Source organism: Eschrichtius robustus, chromosome 13 (genome assembly GCF_028021215.1).
Source record: "Eschrichtius robustus isolate mEscRob2 chromosome 13, mEscRob2.pri, whole genome shotgun sequence".
Taxonomy (NCBI): Eukaryota; Metazoa; Chordata; class Mammalia; order Artiodactyla; family Eschrichtiidae; genus Eschrichtius; species Eschrichtius robustus.
Window position 1 is genome coordinate 3,066,977 of NC_090836.1, and position 24,754 is coordinate 3,091,730.

The 24,754-nt window shown below is 49.5% G+C and overlaps 1 protein-coding gene across 1 annotated transcript in view; it reads left to right on the plus strand.

The window, feature by feature from the left end:
• The first annotated feature begins 3,977 nt into the window (after positions 1 to 3,977).
• SLC6A13 (solute carrier family 6 member 13) overlaps positions 3,978 to 24,754 on the plus strand; it is a 31,476-nt gene continuing 10,699 nt past the window's right edge. The window contains exons 1-7 of the mRNA XM_068560508.1: positions 3,978 to 4,109; positions 5,555 to 5,761; positions 14,947 to 15,081; positions 17,943 to 18,083; positions 21,529 to 21,613; positions 22,192 to 22,324; positions 23,160 to 23,294. Coding sequence (XP_068416609.1) covers positions 4,070 to 4,109; positions 5,555 to 5,761; positions 14,947 to 15,081; positions 17,943 to 18,083; positions 21,529 to 21,613; positions 22,192 to 22,324; positions 23,160 to 23,294 — 876 coding nt within the window. The 5' untranslated portion in view covers positions 3,978 to 4,069. The remainder of the gene's footprint in view (positions 4,110 to 5,554; positions 5,762 to 14,946; positions 15,082 to 17,942; positions 18,084 to 21,528; positions 21,614 to 22,191; positions 22,325 to 23,159; positions 23,295 to 24,754) is intronic.

A 24,754-nucleotide genomic window follows, 5' to 3' on the forward strand; every position in this document is an offset into this window, starting at 1 on the left:
AACGAATCATGCTCCTTTTAAAATTTATTTGCTCTTGTTCCACTCCTAGGAGAGACCCAAAAAATTGTTGGGAGACTAGATCATGGCATGTTGGCATTTAAAAAACCCAGGGTCAATTTGATAGAAACCAAGGCCTCCTAGCCTGCTTCTCCAGGGCCTGCCTTGCTTCGTAGATACTGCTCTGGGAGGAGACTCCAGTCACCGTCACTAACGATCTCAAGTGCGTCTTGAAACTTAGCAGCCTCTTGACAAGGGAGCCTTGAGCACTGATTCTAGCACCGTTTCCAGTTCCCGGACCCTGCACCCAGGAGACCCAGAGATGCTAGCGGCCCGAGGGGGGCAAGGCTTGTCCTGCCGGACTTGTGCTCAACCCCAGACAGAGTTGTGAGGAACGGTCGTGAGCACTCATCTCTCAGGGTTCTCACACTTCTTTAAACTTAGTCAGCCTAGGCAGGGCAAAAGACCTACCGCATCGCTCCTGCTTTATAGAGGAAAAGAAATTGGAGAGGAATAAAGCTTTGGAGAGGAACGAAGTAGCAATCAACATGGTAACATGGCAGCAGTTATGCAAAAACAATAGGATCAACAAGAAAAACCAGACATTGCCTAAGACAAGAGCAGCAACTCAGAACTGACTCAGACTGGTCCCGCTGATCCTGGACGCTGGGATCCCAGAGGCTCCCCCGCGTCAGGACACAGCAGGGCTGTGAAGCATCGCCAACAGCTGCGCGGCGTCCGGCTTCTCAGAGGACCTCGGTAAACCTCTTCCGGTAACTTACCGGAAGTTATCCGGTAACTTTAGATTACAAATGCCGGGTCATTGGTAAGTACGGCTCGCTGATAAGTAAGGATGGAAGTTAATTGCTTTTGAAGATGGGCTTTTTTGCATGAGTTTGCAGCCTCTCTCGGGGCACCCTTGTTGTCTATTGCTTTACACACTTAAATTAGACCAATGGATGGTGGAGGGGAGAGGGAAGGGGCGGCAGAAACGTTAAGAATAATCATCTCCACGAGGCTCCTTGGGTGCTTTCAGGACGTACTTCTGCGCCCTAGATGGGGGATGGGGGATGAGAGGGATAGAAACTGCCTTAGAATCTCTGATTTACCCTCCTTACTGGCACATCTGTACGATCCCACTCAGTCACCCCTCATACCCCCTGACTCATTCCTTCTGTCTGGCAGGAGCCGGCTTTGCTCAGGGGTCTCTCAGTCCCGTCCCCTTCAGGAAACTTCCTTGCTCACCGCGAATACTTTCTTAAGGGTAAATCAGGGCTTGCTGTGTGTTAGGCCCTTTACGTACACTCAGATCTCCCGAAACCTCCCACAACTTTGCCAGGTAAGGAATATTCTCCTCTTTCTTTTTTTTTTTTTTAATTTTTATTTTTTATTGAAGTATGGTTGATTTACAATGTTTCAGGTGTACAGCAAAGCAATTTGGCTATACATATACATATGTATCTACTCTTTTTCAGATTCTTTTCCATTATAGGTTATTACAAGACATTGAGGGACTTCTCTGGTGGTGCAGCGGTTAAGACTCCGTGCTCCCAATGCAGGGGTCCTGGGTTCGATCCCTGGTCAGGGAAGTAGATCCCGCATGCATGCCACAACTAAGAGTTCACATGCCATAACTAAGGAGCCCATGTGCCGCAACTAAGGAGCCCTCTGCCGCAACTAAGACCCGGCGCAACCAAATAAATTAATTAATTAATTAAATTTTTAAAAAAAGAACACTTTAAAAAAAAAGATATTGAGTATAGTTCCCTGTGCTATACAGTAGGTCCTTGTTGGTTATCTATTTTATATATAGTAGTGTATATCTGTTAATCCCAAACTCCTAATTTATCCCTCCCTCTCCCCTTTCCCCTTTGGTAACTGTAAGTTTGTTCTCTATGTCTGTGAGTCTGTTTCTGTTTTGTAGGTAAGTTCATTTGTATCATATTTTAGATTTAGGATATAAGTGATATCCTATGGTAGTTGTCTTTCTCTGTCTGACTTACTTCACTTAGTATGATCACCTCCAGGTCCATTCGCTTCTCCTCTTTCTATAGGTGAGAAAATAGGACTCTTGGAAGTTGGACACCTTGCTCGGCCTCAGCCTGGGAAGGGACAGGAGCAGGACCCAGACCCTGGACCACGTGGCCTTGGAGCCCGAGCAGCCTCCACACGCACTCTGCGTGTCCACCCTGGTGGGGCTGGGGCTACGCTGACTCCACCCTCCGCTGTCCTCTTCCCCATCCGTCAGCTCTTGTGCCATGACGGGGGTAGGACTTTGCTTTGCTGTGAACCTTGGCTCTTCCTTTTATGTGTTGGTAGAGACAATTATTTAAAAAATCAATTCTAGCACATTATTTAAAAATTCAAACAATGCTAAAGCTTAAAAAGCAGAAGTGAAAAAGGTCTCTTTACTTCCTCTCCTGACCCCAACCCTACTCTCCAAATGTAGCTACTAATAACCGTTCGGTGAGTATTTCTTCAGACTTTTCTATATGCAGATAAGTGCAAGCACGCTTGTGCACGTGCGTGCACGTGTGCGTGTGTGTGTGTGTGTTTTGGGGAAGTTTTTCTAACTGTCCAGAGTTCTGTAATCTACATATCTTTATTCTAAATCACTGTCTATTCCAAATCCTAAGCTGCAAAAGGGTAAGATGAATATGTGTTTAAATTAACCTACACAGCACCTGACCAAAGAAACGCCTACTCTTGGTGCGTTCATAGGGGCACTTGCATTGGAGAGAGGGGTGGAAGGCAGGACCCCTCGACAGACACCCGAGGTCACCAAGGAGGAGAGCGCACTGCCTACCAGCTCACACGTGCTGGCATGACCTGCGGGTGTGCATGGAATCACTCGTGTGTGTGTGTGTGTGTGTGTGTGTGTGTGAGTGTGTGTGAGTGCCTGTGCGGAGCGGAGGGGAGGGGAGGGGAGCAGGGGAGGAGGGCGGAATGTGGGCGGGGCCAAGTTTAGAATTACAAGTGCTGGAGGAGTGGGAACCACACTTTAAATAGCCAGCACCTCCCTTTCCCCCTGGATAGCTCTTCTCCCCTCTGACAGGACCTCTGGTAGCAACTACACTAAGGTTGGTGCTATTTTCTTCTCTTTTTCTCCTGCTTCTGGGTCTCAGACTGTAGGTGGGTAGGATTCATGGGACCTACAATCAAAGGGTTTTTGGATCCTCTCCTAGAAAATATGACATTTATGTGTGATATGCAAAGACTATATGCTATTTTCTTGACTTCCTGAAACTTCAGTGGCTGCTGATTCAAGGGCCAATGTGATCTGCAGAAAGAGAACCCCAGATGGAGAGGAAAGACATTTGGGTTTACTTCTAAGAAAATCAAGGCTCTCTTTTCTGAGACAAGATTGAAAGTTGAAAGAACATAAAACTTTTGACAGGATTAAAAGAAAATAAAAATTTGAGTGCCTGTTATACTATGAAGTGCATATATATATATATATATATATATCCTCATTTAATCTTCATGGCTAAGTGTATCCCGTCACCCTCGCTTTTACAGATGAACAAACTGAGGCTCAGAGTAATTAATTCACTTCCTTGAAGTCGTGTGGTCTCTGGTGCAGAGCTATGATTTGAACCCAGGCTTGTCCTTCAATTGCATGATGCTGCCTGTGAGGACGGGTACCCAGCGCGGCTAAGGGACCCAGGGGTCCCTAGGGGTCTGTTCTTCTAGGGTCTGGCGGGATGGAGAAGTGAGGGAGATGGTGCTTTATCATTGGAAGACATCCATCAGCCCCACAACCTGCACAAGACATGAGGAGACCTTCTCAAAAGGACTGGGGAAGCTTCTGAGGGCCAGCTGCTTGGGTTTCTCCTTCTTAACCCAGTCTTTGAAGCCTATTCATTTATCAAATACGCAATATGTTCCTGACCTCCCTCTGACTTTCTGGATCCCTCGGGGAAGCCCCGCTGGGAAGGCAGAGCCACAGGAGAATCTGTGGCCAGATGGGGCTCCTGCAAGAAAGTGGTGTTCACGTGACCTTTTCTTGGGGAGTAGAAAGAAGTGCGTGTACCTGCTTCTCCAGAGAGGGGGCCGCCGTATACAGTCGGGGATGCTTACACTAGACCCACCAGCCAGTGTGACTGAGGGAGGTAAGTGAACAAGCAAGGCAGCGTGGGCTCAGGTCCCGGCTGTGCCACACGGCTGCACCCGTGTCACCCAGCCTCTCTGAACTGCAGCTTCCTGCTTATAAAGCAGAGGGAATACTGCTCACATCTCAGAGCTGTGTGGATTGAACGAAATAACCGTATGTAAAGCACTTAGTCTACAGTAGTTGTTCACTGAACGTGGGCCACATCCAATCTCATCCTCAATCCCAGTATGAGTCTAGGAAAGGGCCAGGAAGGGTGTAGCACTACGGCTCTGTATTCATTTTATGTTGTCTTCTCTACTTAATAGAGTCGTGCACTGGCCACCACCAAAAAAGAAAAAGAGCCCAGAGTTTGGGACTTCCCTGGTGGTCCAGTGGTTAAGACTCTGTGCTCCCAGTCGGGGACGGGGGCACGGGTTCGATCCCTGGTCGTGGAACTGAGATCCCTCATGCCGTATGGTGCGGCCAAAAAAAAAAAAAAAGGAGCCCGTAGTTCATCTCTGTCTTACGTTGCTCTCAGATGGCGATGGAGGGAAGGTCAGCTCATCTTACTCAGAGTGCTTGGTCCAGCTCAACCACTCTCACCCCCTTGCAGGGATCTAAAAACACTGGCATTTATTCTCCTATTACAAAATAAAACATGTTCTTCGATGAAAATGTAGAAAATATAGATAAGGAAAACATGCCTATAGCCCATCCACTGGTGGATATCCTAATCTTCGTGCATACGAATGCTTTATAAGGTATTTTCCCAGCATAATCATGTCATGTGTGCTATTTCGTAACTTTTCACTTCACACATTGTGACAACTTTTCATTTCACTACACTTTCTTCTGCAACACAATTTTTCATGATTATATAGTAGTCCATTGTACATGCCATAATTTATTAACATAGTTACCATTTTTGAACATTTATATACTTTCCAATTTTTGGCTGTTATAAACAATGAACTTCCTCAGTGCTGAATCTTTACCAACCATCACAATTATTTCTTTAGGGTAAATTCCCAAAAGGGAAATTGGTGACTTTGAGGATACATTCAACTCCTATCCTTGTGCCTGTCCCAGTACATGGAATGGAGAAACTGAGGCACATGCTAATGCAGACGAAGCTGGTTGTAGGCTGGAGGGGGGAACTCCAACAACCTGGGGCACAGGAACACCCCATGTCCACAAGCCCCACCCAAGGATCCTTCTAGGGGAGCAGTGTCTGTGGCTCAGGGTCAGCACTTTCTTCCTGACACATGAAAGGAATATATACTCTCAGCAGCTCTTACCCAGCCTTTACCAGCAAGAGAGGCTAAGGAGGAGGTGGATCTGCGGACCGGAGTAGGATGCATCTCTTCCAGGGCTCTATTCTCTCCGGAATTTCCTGGCGAAGGAAGGGGGCAGCTTTCCCTCCAGGCTTCCCAGCAGTAACGGAGCGCCCTGCTTGTCTTCCAGGTGGAATGGATAGCAGGGTCTCGAGCACAACCAGTAATGGAGAGACAAAACCAATGTGCCCAGGCATGGAAAAGGCGGAGGAGGCTGGCGCCCTGCAGCGGGGCCAGTGGAGCAACAAGACGGAGTTCGTGCTGTCCGTGGCCGGCGAGATCATCGGGCTGGGCAACGTCTGGAGGTTTCCCTACCTCTGCTACAAAAACGGGGGAGGTGAGACCCACTGCGTCACCCGCCCCCTCCCCCCAAGGCTGTCTCCATCTCATGCACTTACTGCCCTCTGGGGAGTCCCATGGACGCAGAGGATACTGGAGTTGGAAAGACCCTTAGAAGCTGCTCAGGGCGCTGCAGGAGGGACACCTAGACAGAGGGGCGACTTCCTGGGGGGTCCCTATTGTGGCTTCAGAGAAACATGGGTATAGGCTGGGAACCAGATGGATGGGAGTTTGGATTCTGCCTCTGCTACTGACTCCCTATAATCTCGGGCAAGCCTTACCTTGGGAGCTCAGGTAAATGCTGTAAACGGAGATAGTTTTCCTGCCCTTCAAGGCTGTTGTAACGCCTAGAGGTCACGTGTGCAAAGGGCCTAATGAACGGTAACTGTGCCGAAGAGGATGTCGGCGCCCAACTGTCTCATGAGGTCTCGAGACTCCGTAGCCATGGCTTCCTGTCCTCCCCCTGCTCTGTGACATGTGTCCCCCCATGTGTCACCTTTGATACCAGTGGCTCTTCCTTTAAGATTTTCCCACTGAAACGTGTGGGGAGGGGAGCATGAACTCTCTTTCCTGGCTCTTTCCTGCCTCTCATTCTCCTCCATCCCAGGCCCTGCAGCCACTCCGCTGCCCCTATTGCTGGTCACTTTCCCACCAGGGACTCTCCTTCAGGCACTCCTGGGCCTCTGGGGAGCCCCAGAGGGGTTTCCCAGGTGCTGAAGTGCGCTGGCCGAGCAGTGGGTTCGGAAGGTCCCCTCATTGGTGGGTACAGCTTAGCGGGGCTGGGCTCCCAGGGCTGGTTTTGAGGGGAGGCTGCAGCCTGCGCTAGAGGAGGGGAAACGCCAAGGTGGGTCACGGGGACAGGCCGAGGGGGTGGGAGTTCTGTGGGCCACGAGGCCTGGCGGGAACCCTAATGCCACACCTGCCCCTTTGTGGGGTGTAGGAGCCTCCGTGTGTGAGCCCAGTCTCAGTGGCTTTGGGGAGAGAACGCCCACGATGCAGGGTGGAAGCGGGAGCATGGGAAGGGGGCGAGCGCACAGGTGCTCTGAGCCCACAGTCTTACTCTCAGGATTGTGGCAACCGGGGATTGGCCCTGGGGTTGGAGGTTAACTTGTATTTTTCCAGAGGGGTGGGAACGGGCTGATGTGTTCCCTCTCCACAAGACTCTCTGGCCGGCAGCCTGAAGCCGCAGGACTTTGCTCGGCTGGCATTGCGAGGGAAGGAGGGAGGTCCCGACCCAGCCCTGGACCCTCCGCCGGCTTGTTCAGACATTTAGGCCTGAGGGCGGAGGGATGGGGCTTGTCCAGGGAGGAGGAGGAGTCTGGGGGCTAAGCCTGGCTTGGGGCTCTGTGTCTGGAACCCGGTGACCAGCTTAGCTCCTCACGTGGCAGGAAGATCAGGAGGTGAGCCGCTTTCCCCAAGCCTCTCTGGAATTGGGTGAGGTTGGCTGGGGAATTAGCAGGAGTGGCACAAAGAGGTGGCAGAGGGGTCCCAGGCCTGGTGCCAACCACTGTGCCGAGGAGGGGAAGGAGCGGGGAGCAGGGCCTGGGCAGGGCATACGGGGTCATCCTGTCGAGGGGAGGCCTACGTCTGAGCTCTGCCTCGGGGCTCTGTGTAGGTTTGTGCGGCCTGGGGAGGTGTGGCCGTGTCTCGGGGGAAAGGCAGGCCGGGAGCAAGAGTGTCCACGGCCCCTGGTGCCTCACGTGGGTGCTTGGGGGGGAGCAGAGGCAGGAGGGTGGCCACCTTGTGCCCGGGAAGAGCCTGCCCTCCAGCACGCCGGTCCCCACGAGCCGTTTCGGGGCTCATGGAACGGTCCGCGGAATCCTTAGGCCACCACCCCGGTCTCTTCCCCGATAGGGCACAAGGCCTCAGGCTTCCTCTTCTCTTTCCCTGATGGACAACAGCAGCTGGAGGAAGTGCTCGGAGGGGCTCTGGGGCTGAGGCCGATGCCCGGGTTTGCTCTGAAGGGCATGAGTCACCCAGGGCCACCGGGTGGACACGCGGGAGGCGCCCCTGCCAGCGTGAAGGGGACAAACCCGGGACCCGTGTGGCCTGTAGAGGGACTCAGACAGGCCCGCTTTTCCGGGTTTTGGTGTTCCCAGAGGCTCAAACTTTCTGTCCCCTTTACCCCCTTGTCCCCCCCCCCCCGCCCCCGAGCACGGGTCCCACCCTTCATCTCATCACCTCCTCGTCTCTTTGTCAAGAGGGGATGGAGGCCTCCTTATGACAGGACCCTTCGCTGCCGACACGGGGAAGGGGGATGGGGAGGACGGAGACCGTCTAGGTTGGTTTGACCCCATCCTCCTGCTTTAGTGGTTTTATTTAAACCCGTGGTTCTCAGATTGGGGCTGGGACTCCTGGGGGTGAGAGGGAAGTTCTGAGCAGGTTCTGCAGGAGGATGCTGGGGTCACGGGGTGAACCACGCGGGGTCGCGTGTGTTATCAGCCTGCTTTTTCTGGGCCCTTTCTTGAACTTCATAGCTGTAAATAGCCGCTTTTGTGCTTGGCTGGGGGGGATAAACTTGGGACTTTATTATCATTAATGTTTGTTTGGTGGGGAAGTCTGGGAGGAAAACGTCCCCAAAGCGTAATTTCAGTTCCAAACTAAAAATATAAGTGATATCTTCTTCGGTTCCTTCCAGCTTTAACGTTTGGTAGATCCTAATAGAAGTGAGTTCCAGAGCAGGGAAAGGGCTGAGGCAAGCATATGATAAAGGAGCAGGGAAACGGTGAAACACTGTAGTCGAAAACCAGAGATGCTGAGAAAGTGGTACCAAGAAGCCTGTCTAAAATCAGCATCCATCAGGAGACGGGTGCAGGGGGTGCCTGCCTCAGCCACCTGCTAGGTAAGCGCCCTCCCTGCCGTCCAGGCCTTGTGGCCAGTACACCCCAGCACCTGTCCGCCCCCCTCCCCGTGGCTTTCTACAGTCAGGCCAACCAAGCCCGGACTGTGTCACCCAACGACAGCGACTTACTGTGGACCCACCACCTGCCAGGAATTAGTCCGAGTTGTTGTGATCATCTATAAACAGAACAGACCCCTTCCCTGTCCCTGTGGGGCTTACACTCTGGCTGGGGAGAGACAGACAATAAACAATAAACACAGTAAACAAGAAAATTACATAGCATGTCAGAAGTCCCCGAGTGCTACAGGAGGGGGCTGGGGGCGACCACACCGAGAACATTAGAGTGAAGTCTTGCCAGGGAGTGAGAGCCGGCCACGTGGATATTAGGGGGAAAGTGCCCCAGGCAGAGGAAACAGAGGTTTTAATGGCCCTAAAGCAGGAGGTTGGCTGGCGTGTTTGGGGAGCCGCAGGAGGGGAATCACTTTGGGGGGGCAGGTCACCCAGGGCTTGTCAGCCACTGTGAGACTCTGGCTTTCCCTCCAGTGATGGGGAGTCGGGGCAGGGGTTTGAGCAGAGGGGCCGATCTTACACTTGCACATAGTCTGGCTGCTGTGTTGAGAACTGATTGCAGGGGGCAAAGGGCGGAAGCAGACTGGTTACGAGGCTAAGAATCTTGGAGTCTCCTTGACGTCCTTCTTTCTCACATAACTGTTGGCTCTACCCAAATACCCAGGTCCTGGCTGCTTCAGAACCTGGGGCTTCAGCCGGAAGCTCTCCAGCTCCCTGGACCCCGGCTACCGGCAAACTGAGTTCCCCAACACCCAGGCTGCCTGGGGCTGGAGACCCCGTGTGAGGCTACAGCAGAATGTACCACAGCTGGACCTCTCAAAGCGGGGATCTTAGAGGGAAGGGCCATAGCCAAGTAAAGCCCACCTCTGGATGTCAGGGAGAGAGAGCATGGGGACGCCAATGTCAAGGGCATTAGATGGCCCCCCGTTTGGCTTAAGGATGTCCATAGATATACTAAAGAACGAAGAGAAACAAGGAGCGTTTTTCTTCATGTAAGAGTCACGGTTATTTTATGAGTACGTGACAGTTGGTCACCACTTTTAGTTAATGAAGCAATGCCAAGTACTGGTCCAGTAGTGTTGATTACAGCATGTAATATTCATGCATGTTCACTGCTGTGTTGCTCATGTGGCATATCGTCAGTTTGTCTTAAAAGAATGTCACCTGGAGCATTACAGGTGACGCCACAGAATGTGTTCCCATTGAGAAGGGTGTCCAGCAGAATGATTCCTTTCCAGGATGGGCATGTGGTCTCTCCCATCCCATGGGGAAAAATGCCAGGACATTTTAGAATTTGGGCAAGGAGACTGAACGGGGGATTTGGGGGAGCAGATAACTGTGGCTCCATCCTCCGTCTCCAGGACTGGCTCCATCTTTGAGGGGTGGTGACTGGGGCTTGGGTGGGGAAAGAGGCAGTGCCCCAGGACTCCCTGGTGGGCACCTGGGTCCCTCCTGGGCTCTGTCTCTTCCCTAACTCCCTCCCCGGTTTGGGGCCAGTGACTCAGCCTGGCGGGTGTGGACCTTGTCCCCTCTGGCCAGCTGCCCAGGCACTCAAGGAGGCAGAGGGGGAGGGGCACAGACTGACCGCCGGACCCAGTGCGGTTAAACATTGGCTCGGTTCATTGGGGAAGAGCTGGTGGCACAAAGATGGGGAGGAGGGGCTTGAGCCAGGCTGAAAACTCTCCCCCCTGCCCCCTGTCTTCTCTCTCTCTCTCTCTCTGCGATGTTTCCAACTCCCAGCAGGACTGTTCATATCAGCTACTGGGTTCTCTCTTCCCTAATTTCCCCCTCCTGCCCAACAAGCCTTGGACTGATTTATCTACTCATGTGCCTGAATTGTTTGCGATCTTTCTTTGCCCTTGTGGTCACCAAGCGTTTCCTTCAGCGCCTGAATTATGGATGCGTGGGCTACAAGCCAGAGGCAAAGAGCTGGAGGAGCCCGTTCCCCACTAGCTTTTGTTTTAGCAATTTTATGACCGTATAATCGGCTTACAACAACTTGCACACATTTGAAGTGTGCAGTTTGATGAGTTTCGACACAGGTACACACCCTTGAAACCATCACCACTATCAAGATAATAAATGTATCCATCACTCCCCCAAATTTCCTCCTGCCCTTTCTCCCACCCCTGACCTCTGCTACCCCATCCCAATGCAACCTAAAACCTGTTTTGTTTTTTAAAAATATAACTATTTTCCAGCTTTATTTATATATTATGGACAGTAAATTTAAGGTGTAGAACATGATGAGTTAATACATGTATATATTGCAAAATAATTACCACAATAAGGTTAGTTAACACCTTCATTCCTTCATATAATTACCTTTTTTTTTTTTGGTGGTGGTAACACTTAAGATCTACTCTCTTAAGAACTTTCAACTATATAAGACAGGATAGTTCACTGTAGCCACCAAGCTGTATGTTACATCCCCAGAAATTGTTTATCTTATAACGAAGTTTGTACCCTTTGACCAACATCTCCGCATTTCTCACACCCCCAGCCTCTGGTAACCACCATTCTACTCTCTGTCTCTATGAATTCCACACATAAGAGAAGACATGCAGTATGTACTTTCTCTGTCTGACTTATTTCACTTAGCATGATACCCTCGAGGTCCATCCATATGGTTGCAAAACGCAGAATTTCCTTCTTTTTTTATGGCTGGATAATATTCCATTGCACATATAGCATTTTCTTTATCCATGCATCTGTTGAGCGACACTTAGGTCGTTTCCAGGCCTACTTTTCCAGGTTGTTTCCAAACTATACAGTAGTTTGCATTTCTTATAATTTTCTATAAATGGAATCAGGCAGTATATACTTTACTTGGCTTCTTTCACTCAGCATAATTACTTTGAGATTCACCCATCTTTTTCATGTCTCAGTAGTTCCTTTCTTGTTATTGCTGGGTAGTATTCCATTATATGGGTATACTACAATTTATCTCTTCTCCTGTTGATGGACATTTGGGTTGTTTCCAGGTTTTAGCTATTACAGATGAAACTGCTAAGAACTTTTGTGTACAAATCTTTGTATAAACATATGCTTTCATCTCCTTTGAGTGAACACTTAAGTGTGGAATGGCGGGATTATATGATAGGTGCACTTTTAACTTTTTAAGAAACTGCGAAACACTTTTCTAACATGGTTGTACCGTTTTTACATTCCTGCCAGCAGCGTATCCGAGTGCCAGCTTTTCCACAACTTTACCAATACTTGGTCTGTCTTTTTAATTTTAACTTTTCTAATTGGTGTGCAACATTACCTCATTGTCACTTAAATTTATATTGACTAATGATGTTGAACATCTTTTCATGTGCTTATTTGCAGCCCACATATCTTTTTTGGTGAAAACCTGTTCAAATCTTCTGACCATTAAAAAAAAATAGGTCGTTTGTTCTCTTACTATTGAATTTTGAGACTTCTTTATATATTCTGGATACAAGTCCTTTATCAGATATGCATTTTGCAATTTTCTTTCTCATTCTGTCTTATATTTTTCCTTTGCTTAACAATGTCTTTTGAAGAGCAGAAGTTTCAAATTCTGATGAAGTGCAGTTTATGAATTTATTCTTTTATGACTCATGTTTTTGATGTCACATGAAAGAAATCTTTGCTTAACCCAAAGTCTCATATATTTTCTTCTAGAAGTTTTATAGTTTTAGGTTTTACATTTAGGCCTACAATCCATTTTGGGTTAATTTTTGTATAAAATGAAGGTATGGATTGAAATTCATTTTTTGTGTGTATGTATATCTACTTGTTCTAGCATCATTTATTAAAAAGACTATCCTTTCTCCAATGAATTGCCTTTACACCTTTGTCAAAATCAGTTGTCCAAATGTGCATGGCCCTGTTGCTGGACTCTATTCTGTTCTGTCGATCTATTTGTTTATTTTGACACCAAAACTACACTGTTTTAATTACTGTATCTTTATAATAATATGAAAATAAGGTAGAAGTAAGCCTAAAACTTAGTTCTTCTTTTTCAAAGTTGTTTGGCTATTTTAGGTTCTTTGCATTTTCATGCGAACTTTAGAATCTGTTTGTCAGTTTCTACAAAAAAAGTCTGCTGGGATTTTGATTGGGATTACAGTGAATCTATTGATTAATTTGGGAAGAACTGACATCTTAATAATATTGAGTCTTCTGACCCATGAACATGGTATGCCTCACCATTTATTTAGGTCTTCTTTAATTCCTCTCAGCAATGTTTTGCAGTTATGAGTGTACACATCTTTTACATCTTTTGTCAAATTTATTCCTAAATAGTTCATCTCTTTGATGCTGTTATAATGGTATTATTTGTTAAATTGTAATTTATAATTGCTTGCTGCTAGTAGAAGAAATGCAATTGATTTTTTATGCTGATCTTATATCTTGTAACCTCACTAAACTAACTTATTTATTCTAGCAGCTCTTTGGTACATTCCAAAGGATTTTCTTTCTTTTCTTTTAAAATACACTTTATTGAGGTATGACTAATGTACAAAAAGCTGTACACATTTAATGTATACAACTTGATAAGTTTGGAGGTAAACATACACTTGTGAAACCATCACCACAATCAATGTCATAAACATATCCGTCACGTCCAAAAGTTTCCTTCTGTCCTCTTTTTTTCCATTTTAATTTTTTTGTGTGATAAGAACACAATATAAGATTTACATTCTTAGCACAATTTTAAGAAAACAATTCAATATTGTTCACTATGGGCACTATGGTTACAGTGGATCTCTAGGATTCATTCATTTTGCAAAACTGAAACTTTATACCCTTTGACCAACATCACCCTGTTTCCCCCTTCCTCAGACCCTGGTAATCACCATTCTACTTTCTGATTCTATGAGTTTGACTATTTTAAATTCCAACGGATTTTCTACATAGTCGATCATGTCATTTGCAAGTAAAGCAGTTTTATTTCTTCTTTTCTAATCTGAATAACTTTTAATTCCTTTTATTGCCTTCTTGACTTGACTAGAATCAATATTGATGGAACCAATGTTGAAAAGAAGTGGTAAGAAATAATAAGACTGGACACCCTTGTCTTGCTCTCGATCTTAGGGGTTAAGCAGTCTTTCACCATTAAGTATGATGTTATCTGTAGGTGTTTTGTAGATGCCCTTTATTCCCTTCTATTCATCATTTGCTGAGAGTTGTTTTTCTTTTTAATCAGAAATGGCTGTTAGATTTGGTCAAATACTTTTCTGCATTTATTGAAATGATTATATGGTTTTTCTTTTTAAATTTATTAATATGATACACTGATTTTTTTTTGAATGTTAAAACAACTTTGTATTCCAGGGATAAACTCCACTATGTATTACTTTTTAATATATTGTTGGATATGTATTGTTGGATATCTAAAATTTTGTTTAGAATTTTGCATCTATGTTCATGAAAGTTTGATCTATAGTTTTCTTTTCTTGTCTTTATCTACTTTTGTTATCAGAGTAATGCTAGCTTCATAGAATGAGTTGGAAAGAATTGCTTCTAAATTTTCTGCAAGAGTTTGTATAGAATTGGTGTCATTTCTTCTTTAAGTCTTTGGAATGTTCCCAGCCCTGCTTGAGCACCATCAGGCTCTATCTTCTTGAGGGATTCTTCCCTCTCCTTGGGTAGTGTCCTCACACGCATGTGCTGACCAGCATTCAAGCTCGTAGGGGACCCTCTGCAGACACTTGGGTCTCTCTGTGCACGTCTCTCCCCCTGGGACTCTATCCTGTGAACTCCCCTGCCCAGTTGCCAGCAGATAGAGGTCTATGGTGGAGCAAATGCCAGCATTTCTGGCATCAGTAGACTTGTCTCAGGCAATGACTGTGAAAACAGAAGCAGAAAGGATTACTAAGGGAAATCTAATTTCAGTCTGCTAAAAGCCCCTCTCTAACACTGAGAACAATCATTTCCTTGACAAAAATGATAGACTGTGGGCTATGGGAATGCTCCTGGATATCTGTGATTCAATGAGCTTCTTCTATGGCCCCAAGCTATGTGTTATTTAGGCAGCAAGTGAAGTTGATGGGGAGCAAACCTTGGAAGGTATAGATGGAAACTTCAGAGTGAAGAAAGTGACTGGCTAGGTCCTAAGTAACTTGGTGACACTTGACCTCTGCCGTGGTTCCAGACATCTAGACAGATGTCCCCGCCGTTCTGCGTGGTCCCCATCCCCGGGATTCTGACTGGAAGCGTGGGGTGGTAATGGGGGGAGATGACCATGGGCCACGAGGAGGCTAGTGCCACGTAATGGACAGCCTGTTTCCCACCCACAGGTGCCTTTTTCATCCCCTACCTCATCTTCCTCTTTACCTGTGGCATTCCTGTCTTTCTCCTGGAGACAGCACTGGGCCAGTACACCAGCCAGGGGGGCATCACAGCCTGGAGGAAGATCTGCCCCATCTTTGAGGGTGAGTAGCTCTGTGCTGGACTCCAGAGTCTCTGCACTAGTGGTTATAAACTTTGTTTGGAATAACTGCGTGGTTTATCAGCAGTGCTGATGCAGATAAGACTCTGTGTCTTTATGTCAAACCTTCCACCGTGGGCCCCAGACTGAATTACTGCCAGGGAATTCCCTAAAAAGAGAATTTTAATGAGAAAAAAATTTCATTAATAATTCTACCATCTTTGGAATTCTCGGTCCACTGGTTAGGACTCTGTGCTTTCGCTTGCCAGGGGCCCAGGTTCAATCCCTGGTCAAGGAACTAAGATCCCACAAGCTGCGTGGCATGGCCAAATAAATAAATAAATAGATAAAATTTTTACATAGCGCAGGGAGATCAGCTCGGTGCTTTGTGACCACCTAGAGAGGTGGGATAGGGAGGGTGGGAGGGAGACGCAAGAGGGAGGAGATATGGGGATATATGTATATGTATAGCTGATTCAATTTGTTATCTAGCAGAAACTAACATACCATTGTAAAGCAATTATACTCCAATAAAGATGTTAAAAAATTTTTTTTAAATTCTACCATCTTGACACAATAGCTATTTAAAACTTAGGATGTTTTATTTCAATATTTCTCTCTCTATACAATTTTCTTTAAGATTCCATTTTGAAACAATTATATGTTCACAGAAAGTTGCAAAAGTAGCCCAGAGAGGTCACGTGTACATTTCACCCAGTGACATTTTCATTTTCCTCAATGGTAAAAATCTTATATAGAACAATATCAAAACCTGGAAATGGACATTGGTACAATCCACAGACCTAATTCAGATTTCACCAGTTTCCATGCACTTGCTTGTGTGTGTGTGTGCGTATAATTCTGTGTAATTCTATCACTTGTGTTGATTCGTGCAAACACCACCACTGTTCCATGACCACAGAGATCTCCATCCTGTTGCCCCTTCATAGTCACACTTACCCTTCCCCTCCACATCCCTAACCTCTGACAGCCACTAACTTGTTCTCTGTCTCTATAATTTTGTCATTTGGGGAATGTTATATAAAGGGAATCATACAGTATGTGACCTTTTGAGACTGGCTTTTTCACTCGGCGTGATGCCCTTGAGATCTACCCAGATTGCTCTTGTATCAATAGTTCATTCCTTTTTATTACTGAGCCGTATTCCATGGTGTGGATGGATGTCCTATGGTTTATTTAACCATTCACCCACTGAAGAACATTTGGGTTGTTTCCAGTTTGGAGAGATTTACTTCATTATTTCTTCCTCTATATATAAAGTTTACATATCTATTAATATGAAATATACACAGTTTCTGTTTCTGTCGTTTTTGTGGGTTTTTTGGCCACGCCGTGTGGCAAGTGGGATCTTAGTTCCTCGACCAGGGATTGAACCCTCCCCAGCACTGGGAGTGCAGAGTCTTAATCACTGGACAGCCAGGGAAGTCCCTCTGTTTTTTAGTTAGTGTTATTTTCCATTTTTTACACAACAATCATGTGATTGCATAAACTTCCATCAAAGGGATATATCATAATTTACTTAACAATTCTCTGTTCTGGGCTTTTTGCTTATTTTCAATCACTGATAAACTGATATTCTGCTATCATGTATCTATGTAGAGGTAGCCTTTACCCCCCTTTTTTGGAGTTATTTCTTTGGGATAAATTCCCAGGATTAGGATCACTGGATCAAATGGACAACCAAGTTGATGTCTCTTGACCTGGCTTATTAAGTTGTTCTATGGAAGTGTTATGCTGACGTACACATCACCGGACTTGAGTAAGCGTCTTTCCTCCGTATCTTTAACAGCTCTGAGTTATATCCCTGGTTCCCAAACTTGTCTGCACACTGGAATCACCCCAGGACCTTCCAAACATCCTGAGGCCTGTACCCCACCCCCAGAGATTGTTATTAAATCGGTCTGGGGTCTGGTCTGGGCTTTGGAATTTTTAAAATATTCCCAGGTAATTCTACTACTATGTGGACAAGTTTGGAAATCACTGAGTTATATCATTTGTAAACATGTTCACTAGTGTTGCAGATGCAGAATGGAGCTCATCTTTTTTCATTTTGCACACCTACGATTATGAGGGAGGGTGGGTGTGTTCTGAGGATGTTCATTCACTGTGTGCATGTGCTCCTCTGTGGACTGACTCTTCCTGCTTTTAACGCACTTTTTTTTTTAGTTTTATTTTTTGGCTGCGTTGGGTCTCCATTGCTGCGTGTGGGCTTTCTCTAGTTGCGGCGAGCGGGGGCTACCCTTTGTTGCAGTGCGCGGGCTTCTCATTGCGGTGGTTTCTCTTGTTGCGGAGCACGGGCTCTAGGTGCGTGGGCTTCAGTAGGTGTGGTTCATGGGCTCAGTCGCTGTTCGCAGGCTCTAGAGCGCAGGCTCAATAGTTGTGGCGCACAGGCTTAGCTGCTCCGCAGCATGTGGGATCTTCCCAGACCAGGGCTCGCACCTGTGTCCCCTGCGTTGGCAGGCAGATTCTTAACCACTGTGCCACCAGGGAAGTCCCTTAACGTGTGTTTTTACATTTCAGAAATATATCAGACGAATTCCAGGGAACATTAGCTATTGGAATCTCGGAGTTAGCCTTATACATTTGTAAGATAGCTTAGAATCAGTGAGCTTGCAGCATACAGACGAGTGTGCCCAGGCAGCGGGGCAGGGCAGCAGGAGACGGGAGGAAGCCCGGCCTGGCCTGGGAGGGCTGCACGATGGGAGGGGGCGGCGAGCCAGGAGCCCAGACCCCACACCCCGTGTCTCAGGACACTCCCAGGGGGGGCACAGACCCTCTCCTGAGCAGGGGTTGGGGGAGCCAGAAACCTGCCCCGTGTCCCCAGCCCCGTCTGCCTCCGCCCAGGTATCGGCTATGCCTCCCAGACCATTGTCATCCTCCTCAACATCTACTACATCATCGTCCTGGCCTGGGCCCTCTTCTACCTCTTCAGCAGTTTCACCACCGACCTGCCCTGGGGGAGCTGCCGCCACGACTGGAACACAGGTGAGGTCACCTCCACCTGCTCTGCTGCGGTGACCAGGAGAGGGATTGTCCCCATATCCTGGTCCCCAGGCCCCATCCTTCCCTTGGGACATGCTAGAAATCTGCCAAGGAGGTCACGGAGGTCTTATGTCAAAGATAAGAGCGAGAGTCCACCAGCATCACAGGAAAAATATCACAGACTTTTTCAAAAAAATTCATGTGTTCAATCAATGTATTATGAAGATAGAACTGACTTCTTTTTGTGCAGTTTAGCCCTTTATGGATTTTGATTTGAAACATGGTTAGTTTGATATATATATTTATTGTTTACTCATTTATTTGTTCTTCATGTCTTCTTTCTGATACTATTTTAGGTCTTTCCAATTCCCAAGTCATCTGGATTTAACCAGGGATAAGCTGTTTTGTATGGCATCAATATAATTTACCATAGCAATTAATTTTCTCCCATGATTTTCTTTTAAGACAAGAGCCTCTATGGCAATAGAACCACTAAGTCTAATGAACTGAAAGTAAATGTTAAATGAAAAATAAAAATTAAAAATCTCTAGGGTAGTGCTGTCCAAAAGGACTATCTGCAGTGATGAAATGTCCTTTGTACTCTCTGATACGGTAGCCACTGGATACATGTGGCTATCGAGTACTTGAAACATGGCTAGTGCATGTGAGGACCTGAATTTTAAAGTTTTTATTTAATTTAAATTAATTTAATGTAAATAGCCACACGTGGCTGGTCACTGCCCTACTGGACCGCGCAGGGGGACACTGTCCTGCTCCCAATGTCCAAACACCTCTCATGCCTATCAGTGAGGCCCTACCTGTGTCATGATGAACTTTTTCTTGTTCAGATAGGGTACTCAGTTCTGAGCTAGAGTGTGAATCTTTTACTCACTTGCCAGGGAAGTGGTTTTGCATGTTTATCCTGGTGTTCAAGGCCCCCCCGCCCTCATATTTTATGCTGTCTCTCCAGGCTTTCATTCCCTTGTCACCACTTTGTCCCACTGCTTGTCAAGTGAAAAGTCAAATCTTGGAGGTACCGCCCCTGACACCCCAAGATCTGCTAGGTTCTTCTCAAGTGTGTCTGCTAGTGCCTACCCTGGCCCCGGCCCTTGACTGTGGCACTCACCCCGCTTTTCCTCTGTTTGTTGCAAGATCTTGAGGGCAAGAATGGTGTCTTCATCTCTTCACCTTTTGCACTTAGCATCATGAGCTCTCAAAAAATATTCATGGAATGAATCAAGTTTTTAAAATCTGTTTTATTCTAATATTTTCTTTATTATGTGTTTTTTCTTCCTTCCCCCTTCTTTCCTTCCTCCCTTCCTTCCTTCTTCCCTCCCTCCCTCCCTCCCTTCTCTCTCTCTCTTTCTTTCTTCTCTGTGCACTAAAATCCGCCCTAACAACCAGCTTCTCAGATGGGGATTTTATCCAGGTCTCAGTGCAGTTCCTCTTGTAGAAAGTTTCTGCATTTCTGGTGCCCAGGGGCTTGGCCTCAGGCCATCATCAGGCCTGTGTGCTTCTGGTTGGCTTGGCAGGGGAAGCACCTCTGAGGCAAATTCAATACCCAGGGCTTTGGCTCCATGACATTTTGGGCATTTCTCCTGGTGAGTCTGGAGTCCTCGGAGCCTAGCGTCTTGAGTAGTACAGGACATCCCATCCTGTCCGGAAGAAACAGCCCTTTTGGGTGTGCTGAGGCTTCAAGAAAAGTGACTTGGTTGGGAGGAGAGAGGGCTCCGCTAATACCCCGTGGTTCAGCAGATGTGTGTGGAGCCCCAGCTCTGTTCCAAGTACCAGGGACATGCGAGGTGCAGAAACAGAGCTCCTACCCTCGTGCCTTTCATTCTAGCGGCAGAAGACAGACCAGAAGCAAAATCAGTGCATCCCATGTGTCATGCTAGAGGCACTGATGTGCAGAAAACTAAACGGGGAGGAGAGACTGGGAATCTTAGGGGTGGGGTGTAATTTTAAATAGGGTCCTCGGGGAAGGCATCTCTAAGAAGGTGACGCTGGGTCATGCTATGAAGGAGGAGGGCGTGTGGAGGCAGACACTAGGTAGGAGAAGCACCAGTACAGAAGTAGGGTGGCATCCGGGAGGCAGCAGGGCAGGTGTGGCTGGAACAGGTGGGCGGGGGGCGGGGCAGTAGGAGAGGGGTGGATAGAAGGGGCCTTGGAGGCAACGATGGGGTTTGGGCTTCTTTCTCTGAGTGTGATGGGAAACCCTGTGGACGATTCTGAACTGGGACATGACATAGAGTCATGACATGACTGAAGTTTGAGCAAAGCCGCTCTGGCTGCTCTCTGGAGATTTGACTCTGGAGGCAAGAGCAGAAACTGGGCCCATCAGGGAGCCGGGAGCCGTGGTGACCTGCACCAGACTGGTGGTCATACCTGTAACGGGAAGGGTCAGATCCCAGATTTTCTGAAGGTGGAACATGCACAATTTGCTGAGCTGGATCCCAGCCTTCACTCCATCACAGACAAGCGATGAGGGGCCATTTCTAAGAAGATTAGCTTTCTCGTGTGTACAGTGGGGAAAACGCTCTCTGTCTTTATTGATATTTCCCAGGATTATTGTCCTAATAAAACGTAAAGAAGAGTGTGAACACTCTTTGTGAAAAGTCCATAGTCGCAGACGGGTAATTAAGAGCCGCTATTTATGGAGTGCCGGGCGGTCTCCTTTTCATTTACTCCGCTTATCAGTCCTACACTGGGATCTTCTCATGTACATTTAATTTAAATTTATTTATTTTTGGCTACGCTGGGTCGTCGTTTCGGTGCGCGGGCTTCTCATCGCGGTGGCTTCTCTTGTTGCAGAGCACAGGCTCTAGGCGCGTGGGCTCAGTAGTTGTGGCTCACGGGCTTAGTTGCTCCACGGCATGTGGGATCTTCCCGGACCGGGGCTCGCACTCGGCAGGCGGTTTCCCAATCACTGCGCCACCAGGGAAGTCCCCTCGTGTACATTTAGAGACCACTGAAGTGAGGCTTAGAAAGCCACACGGTGAATAACCGGAGCGGGGCAGGGATTCAAGCCAGAGTCTTCTGATCTGTACCTGTGCCCTTAGCCCTCAGCTACGTCGCAAAGGTCGTTCCTCAAAGGCCACTCTCTACAGGACAGTGGCCCAGAAATATTCGTATGTTTGAAGCTGATGGCGTGCAAAGCATCTTTCCTGAGGCCGCCCAATGGTGCTTTAATGAGAATGTGCTACACCCACCCCACCCCACCCGCCCCGCCCCGGCTCCACCCCGGAGAAGTGGGAGAGGGTGAAGTGGCTTTGTTGAGGTTATTGTGTGTTTCGTTTTGTGTTTTATTATGAGGCTGTTTTGTTTAGGCACCTTCAGCCCAGATACCTTGCTTCCCAGTCTCCTGAAATTTCGCCCCACTCTCTGCTCACGTTACATACTGGCCGGTGACGTTTCTCTCGCCCCCCGCCCCGCCCTGGACCCTCGGCAGAGCATTGCGTGGAGTTCCAGAGGCCCAGCAGCTCCGTGAACGTGAGCTCCGAGAACGCCACCTCTCCTGTCATCGAGTTCTGGGAGTAAGTGCGGCCCCTTCGCCATCGCAGTGTGGGCAGCGTGTGCCACAGACGGGCGCGGGGCTGGGGACCCCACGGGCTGCAGGGGACGAGTTTCTGCCTCCTCCTTTGGTGGCGCCGTCACCCGAGTAGCTTTTTCCCGCCGCGCCTGTATTTGTGGTTAGGGCAGGACTCTTCCCGGGGCTCTCCTTGCGCTGGGCCTGCGTTGCTCCGCGATTTGGGTCCGCCCTCCCCTGCGGCTGCATGTGTGTTGCTTCTACTGCCCCTCCCCGAAATACTGGCATTCACCGAAGACATGATTCCTAATATCAAAGCGTCCTAACCCTCCGGTTGAGAAAATATGTGTTCGCACCCCCTTCTCTGGGTTAAACTGGTCCTCAGCCTGCCAGAGCAAACCTACCTGGGAACAGTTTGTCTTCGCCTCCCTCTCTGTCTACTCCCATCTCTGGGCAAAGCAGAGCCTCACGGATCAGAGTGAAGGAGCCGACAAGCCTTTGAACCAGAGCGGGAGGCCTGGTTCCGCTGCCTGGACGAGCTGAGGCCGGCGGCACAGGTGGAGCCGCTCACCCTTCTCTCCCCAGGAGGCGGGTCCTGAAGATCTCGGACGGCATCCAGCACCTGGGGGCCCTGCGCTGGGAGCTGGCCCTGTGCCTTCTGCTCGCCTGGGTCATCTGCTACTTCTGCATCTGGAAGGGGGTCAAGTCCACGGGCAAGGTCTGTGTTCAAGGGCCCCAGGCCCCTCCCTTCCCTGGACCACCCTGCTCCCCCCGGGAGGCTCAGCCACCCAGGGGTTCCCCAAGTTGTACCTAGTGGGGGATGGGAGGGAATGACCCCACGAAGATTTCACGTGTCTCTCTTCCTTGATTCTGTGCCTTTCCTGGATTCAATGGTATGTCCTTCTGGTATTTGGGGAACTGGAATGGGAGAGAGAGAGGCAGGAGGGTCACGTGGGGAGGAATCTGATCTTGGAATGCACCACGCGTGTGGGCACAGCGCAAACTAAACACGGTTCACGGCTCCCCGTTTCATACAGCTGTTCTTTGGGAAAGCAGTTCCGTTGTGACTATTAATCTCAACATGACTGTCCGCCGCCCCGAGACCCTGGGGAGACTCGTTGCCCTGGCGTGCATGAGGGCATCCCGAGTGCTCCTGGACTCCTGCCCTGGCGGCCTCTGACCAGGCTTCCCCCCTAAGCTGGCTGCCGGGTTGTGCTAAGCTTGTGAGCTCTGTGGGGACAGGGGTCACGTGTGACAGAGCTTTTTGTCCCTGACGACCCTTGCCACTGTTCTAAACTTCTTGTTGGGAGCATGCCTAAGTTCGCTCAGTCACTCAGCAGATATTTGCTGGGTGTGTGTCAGGGAGCCGGAGGGTGGGAGGGCGGGAGGGAGTGGCCGAGGGCTGCGGACGGAGCAGCTGCGGGGTGAGGGTGGGGGGGGGGGCGAGCTGGTGACCTCTGCCGTGCGGCTGGCGGCTCCTCCCCCCGCCCCCCCCGTCCCCCCACTGCTGGGGCTGCCCCAGTTCCTTACCTCCTCCTCTGCCCCTTGGCCAGGTGGTGTACTTCACAGCCACCTTCCCTTACCTCATGCTGGTGGTCCTGTTGATTCGAGGGGTGACGCTGCCTGGGGCCGCCCAAGGAATTCAGTTTTACCTGTACCCAAACCTCACGCGTCTGTGGGATCCCCAGGTAAGACGCAAAGATGGGGCCGTCCCTGTGCTCTGCTGGGCACCTCTGCTCCTGGACAACCCCAGGCATCCACGCTGAGGGGGGTGTCTCCACACATCTCCCCCTCCTGGGTTCACAGCTGCCAGGGAACCCAGGGGCCCTGAGGCCCTCGTGGTGTTTTGCAGTGTTTCTGGGGGGCTGTAAATGCGTCCTAACAGCCTTTCCCCCAGGCTCTCCCCTCCCACTACCTGCCATCCCCTCTGGGCGTCTCCTTTCCTATAGAGCAGGCGCTCTCTCTCCTGACCCTCCACTGGCCCCTCTGTCCCGCCCTCTGCCCACGAGGCCCGCTCCTGGCCACGGCCCCTAGCCCCTCCCAGGGCCAACTGGCTGGTGCTGAGTTTCCTGTGTGCTGTCCAGAGGCCCACGGCCCTTCCCTCCTGGCCCTTCCTTCAGGGTCCACCCTCCGGGAGGGGGTGGTGTCTGCTGACCGAGGGTCTGGACAGCAGGGCCTGTACTGAGAAGCCTCTGCCGGGGTCTCGTCTTCTGTTTGGCAGCCGTTTTGAAGGCCGGTAAAGCCAGGAGGGGGCCGAGGGTGGAGAGGCTGTGGGTGAGCACAGCCCAGAGCCCCGCCCGGTCCGGCTGCGGCCTGTGCCCGCTTCCCTGGCAGAGGTCACCTCCCGGAGCCTCCTCCTGGGCTGGAAGGGCTGTGCCCCTGAAAGGGACGCCCAGCTCAGAGCGGACCAGAAATCGAACGGCTTTCCATACATTTTTATAGTAAGGCAGCGGCACTGTCGCTGCTGAGAGGTGACAGGGGGCAACAGAGGAGGGGACAGCCCCCCAGCTCCCTCCGAGGTGGGGACTGTTGCCACGAAGGCAGTGGCTCCCCTTGTGCAGAATTTGGGGTGGCTCTTCTCAAGCCTCCCAGCGCCCCCGGACGAATTACGAGCTCTTCCATCCTGAGTCCTGCGGCTGCCAGGGCTCCCAGAAGCAGCAGACCATGCGAGCCCGGAAGCCTCCCCAGCCTCGGCCCGGGGTCTTTCCCCACGACATCCGGTGGGATGTGACCGTGACCTCACCCTCCCGCCCCCGTTTCTGAGACCGATAGGGACACAGGGGCAGGCACCTTGTTGCCGCGTGGACCCAAGGGCTGCAGTTGGGCCTTGGAGCCAAACTGTAGAACCGCAGCTGCTGAAGCGAGAGAACCCCCGACGTCATCTCTGCAAACTTCTCGTTGCACAGATGAGCAAACAGGGCCCAAGGTCACGTGGAAGGAACGGCAGGCCGGGGCCCAAAGTGCCGTGGTGGAACGCAGGCAGCAAGCAGGGGGTTGCGGGGCAGCAGAGCCCGGCGAGGCCTCGGAGGCCGGGTGTGGGTTCGGCTTGGATCCCTCACGCAGGAGGGAGCCGCTGCGGTTCTGGAGCAGCGGTGTGAACCGGTGGCTGAGCCACAAGCCGCCTTCGCCTGGAGATCAGGCTGGGAGA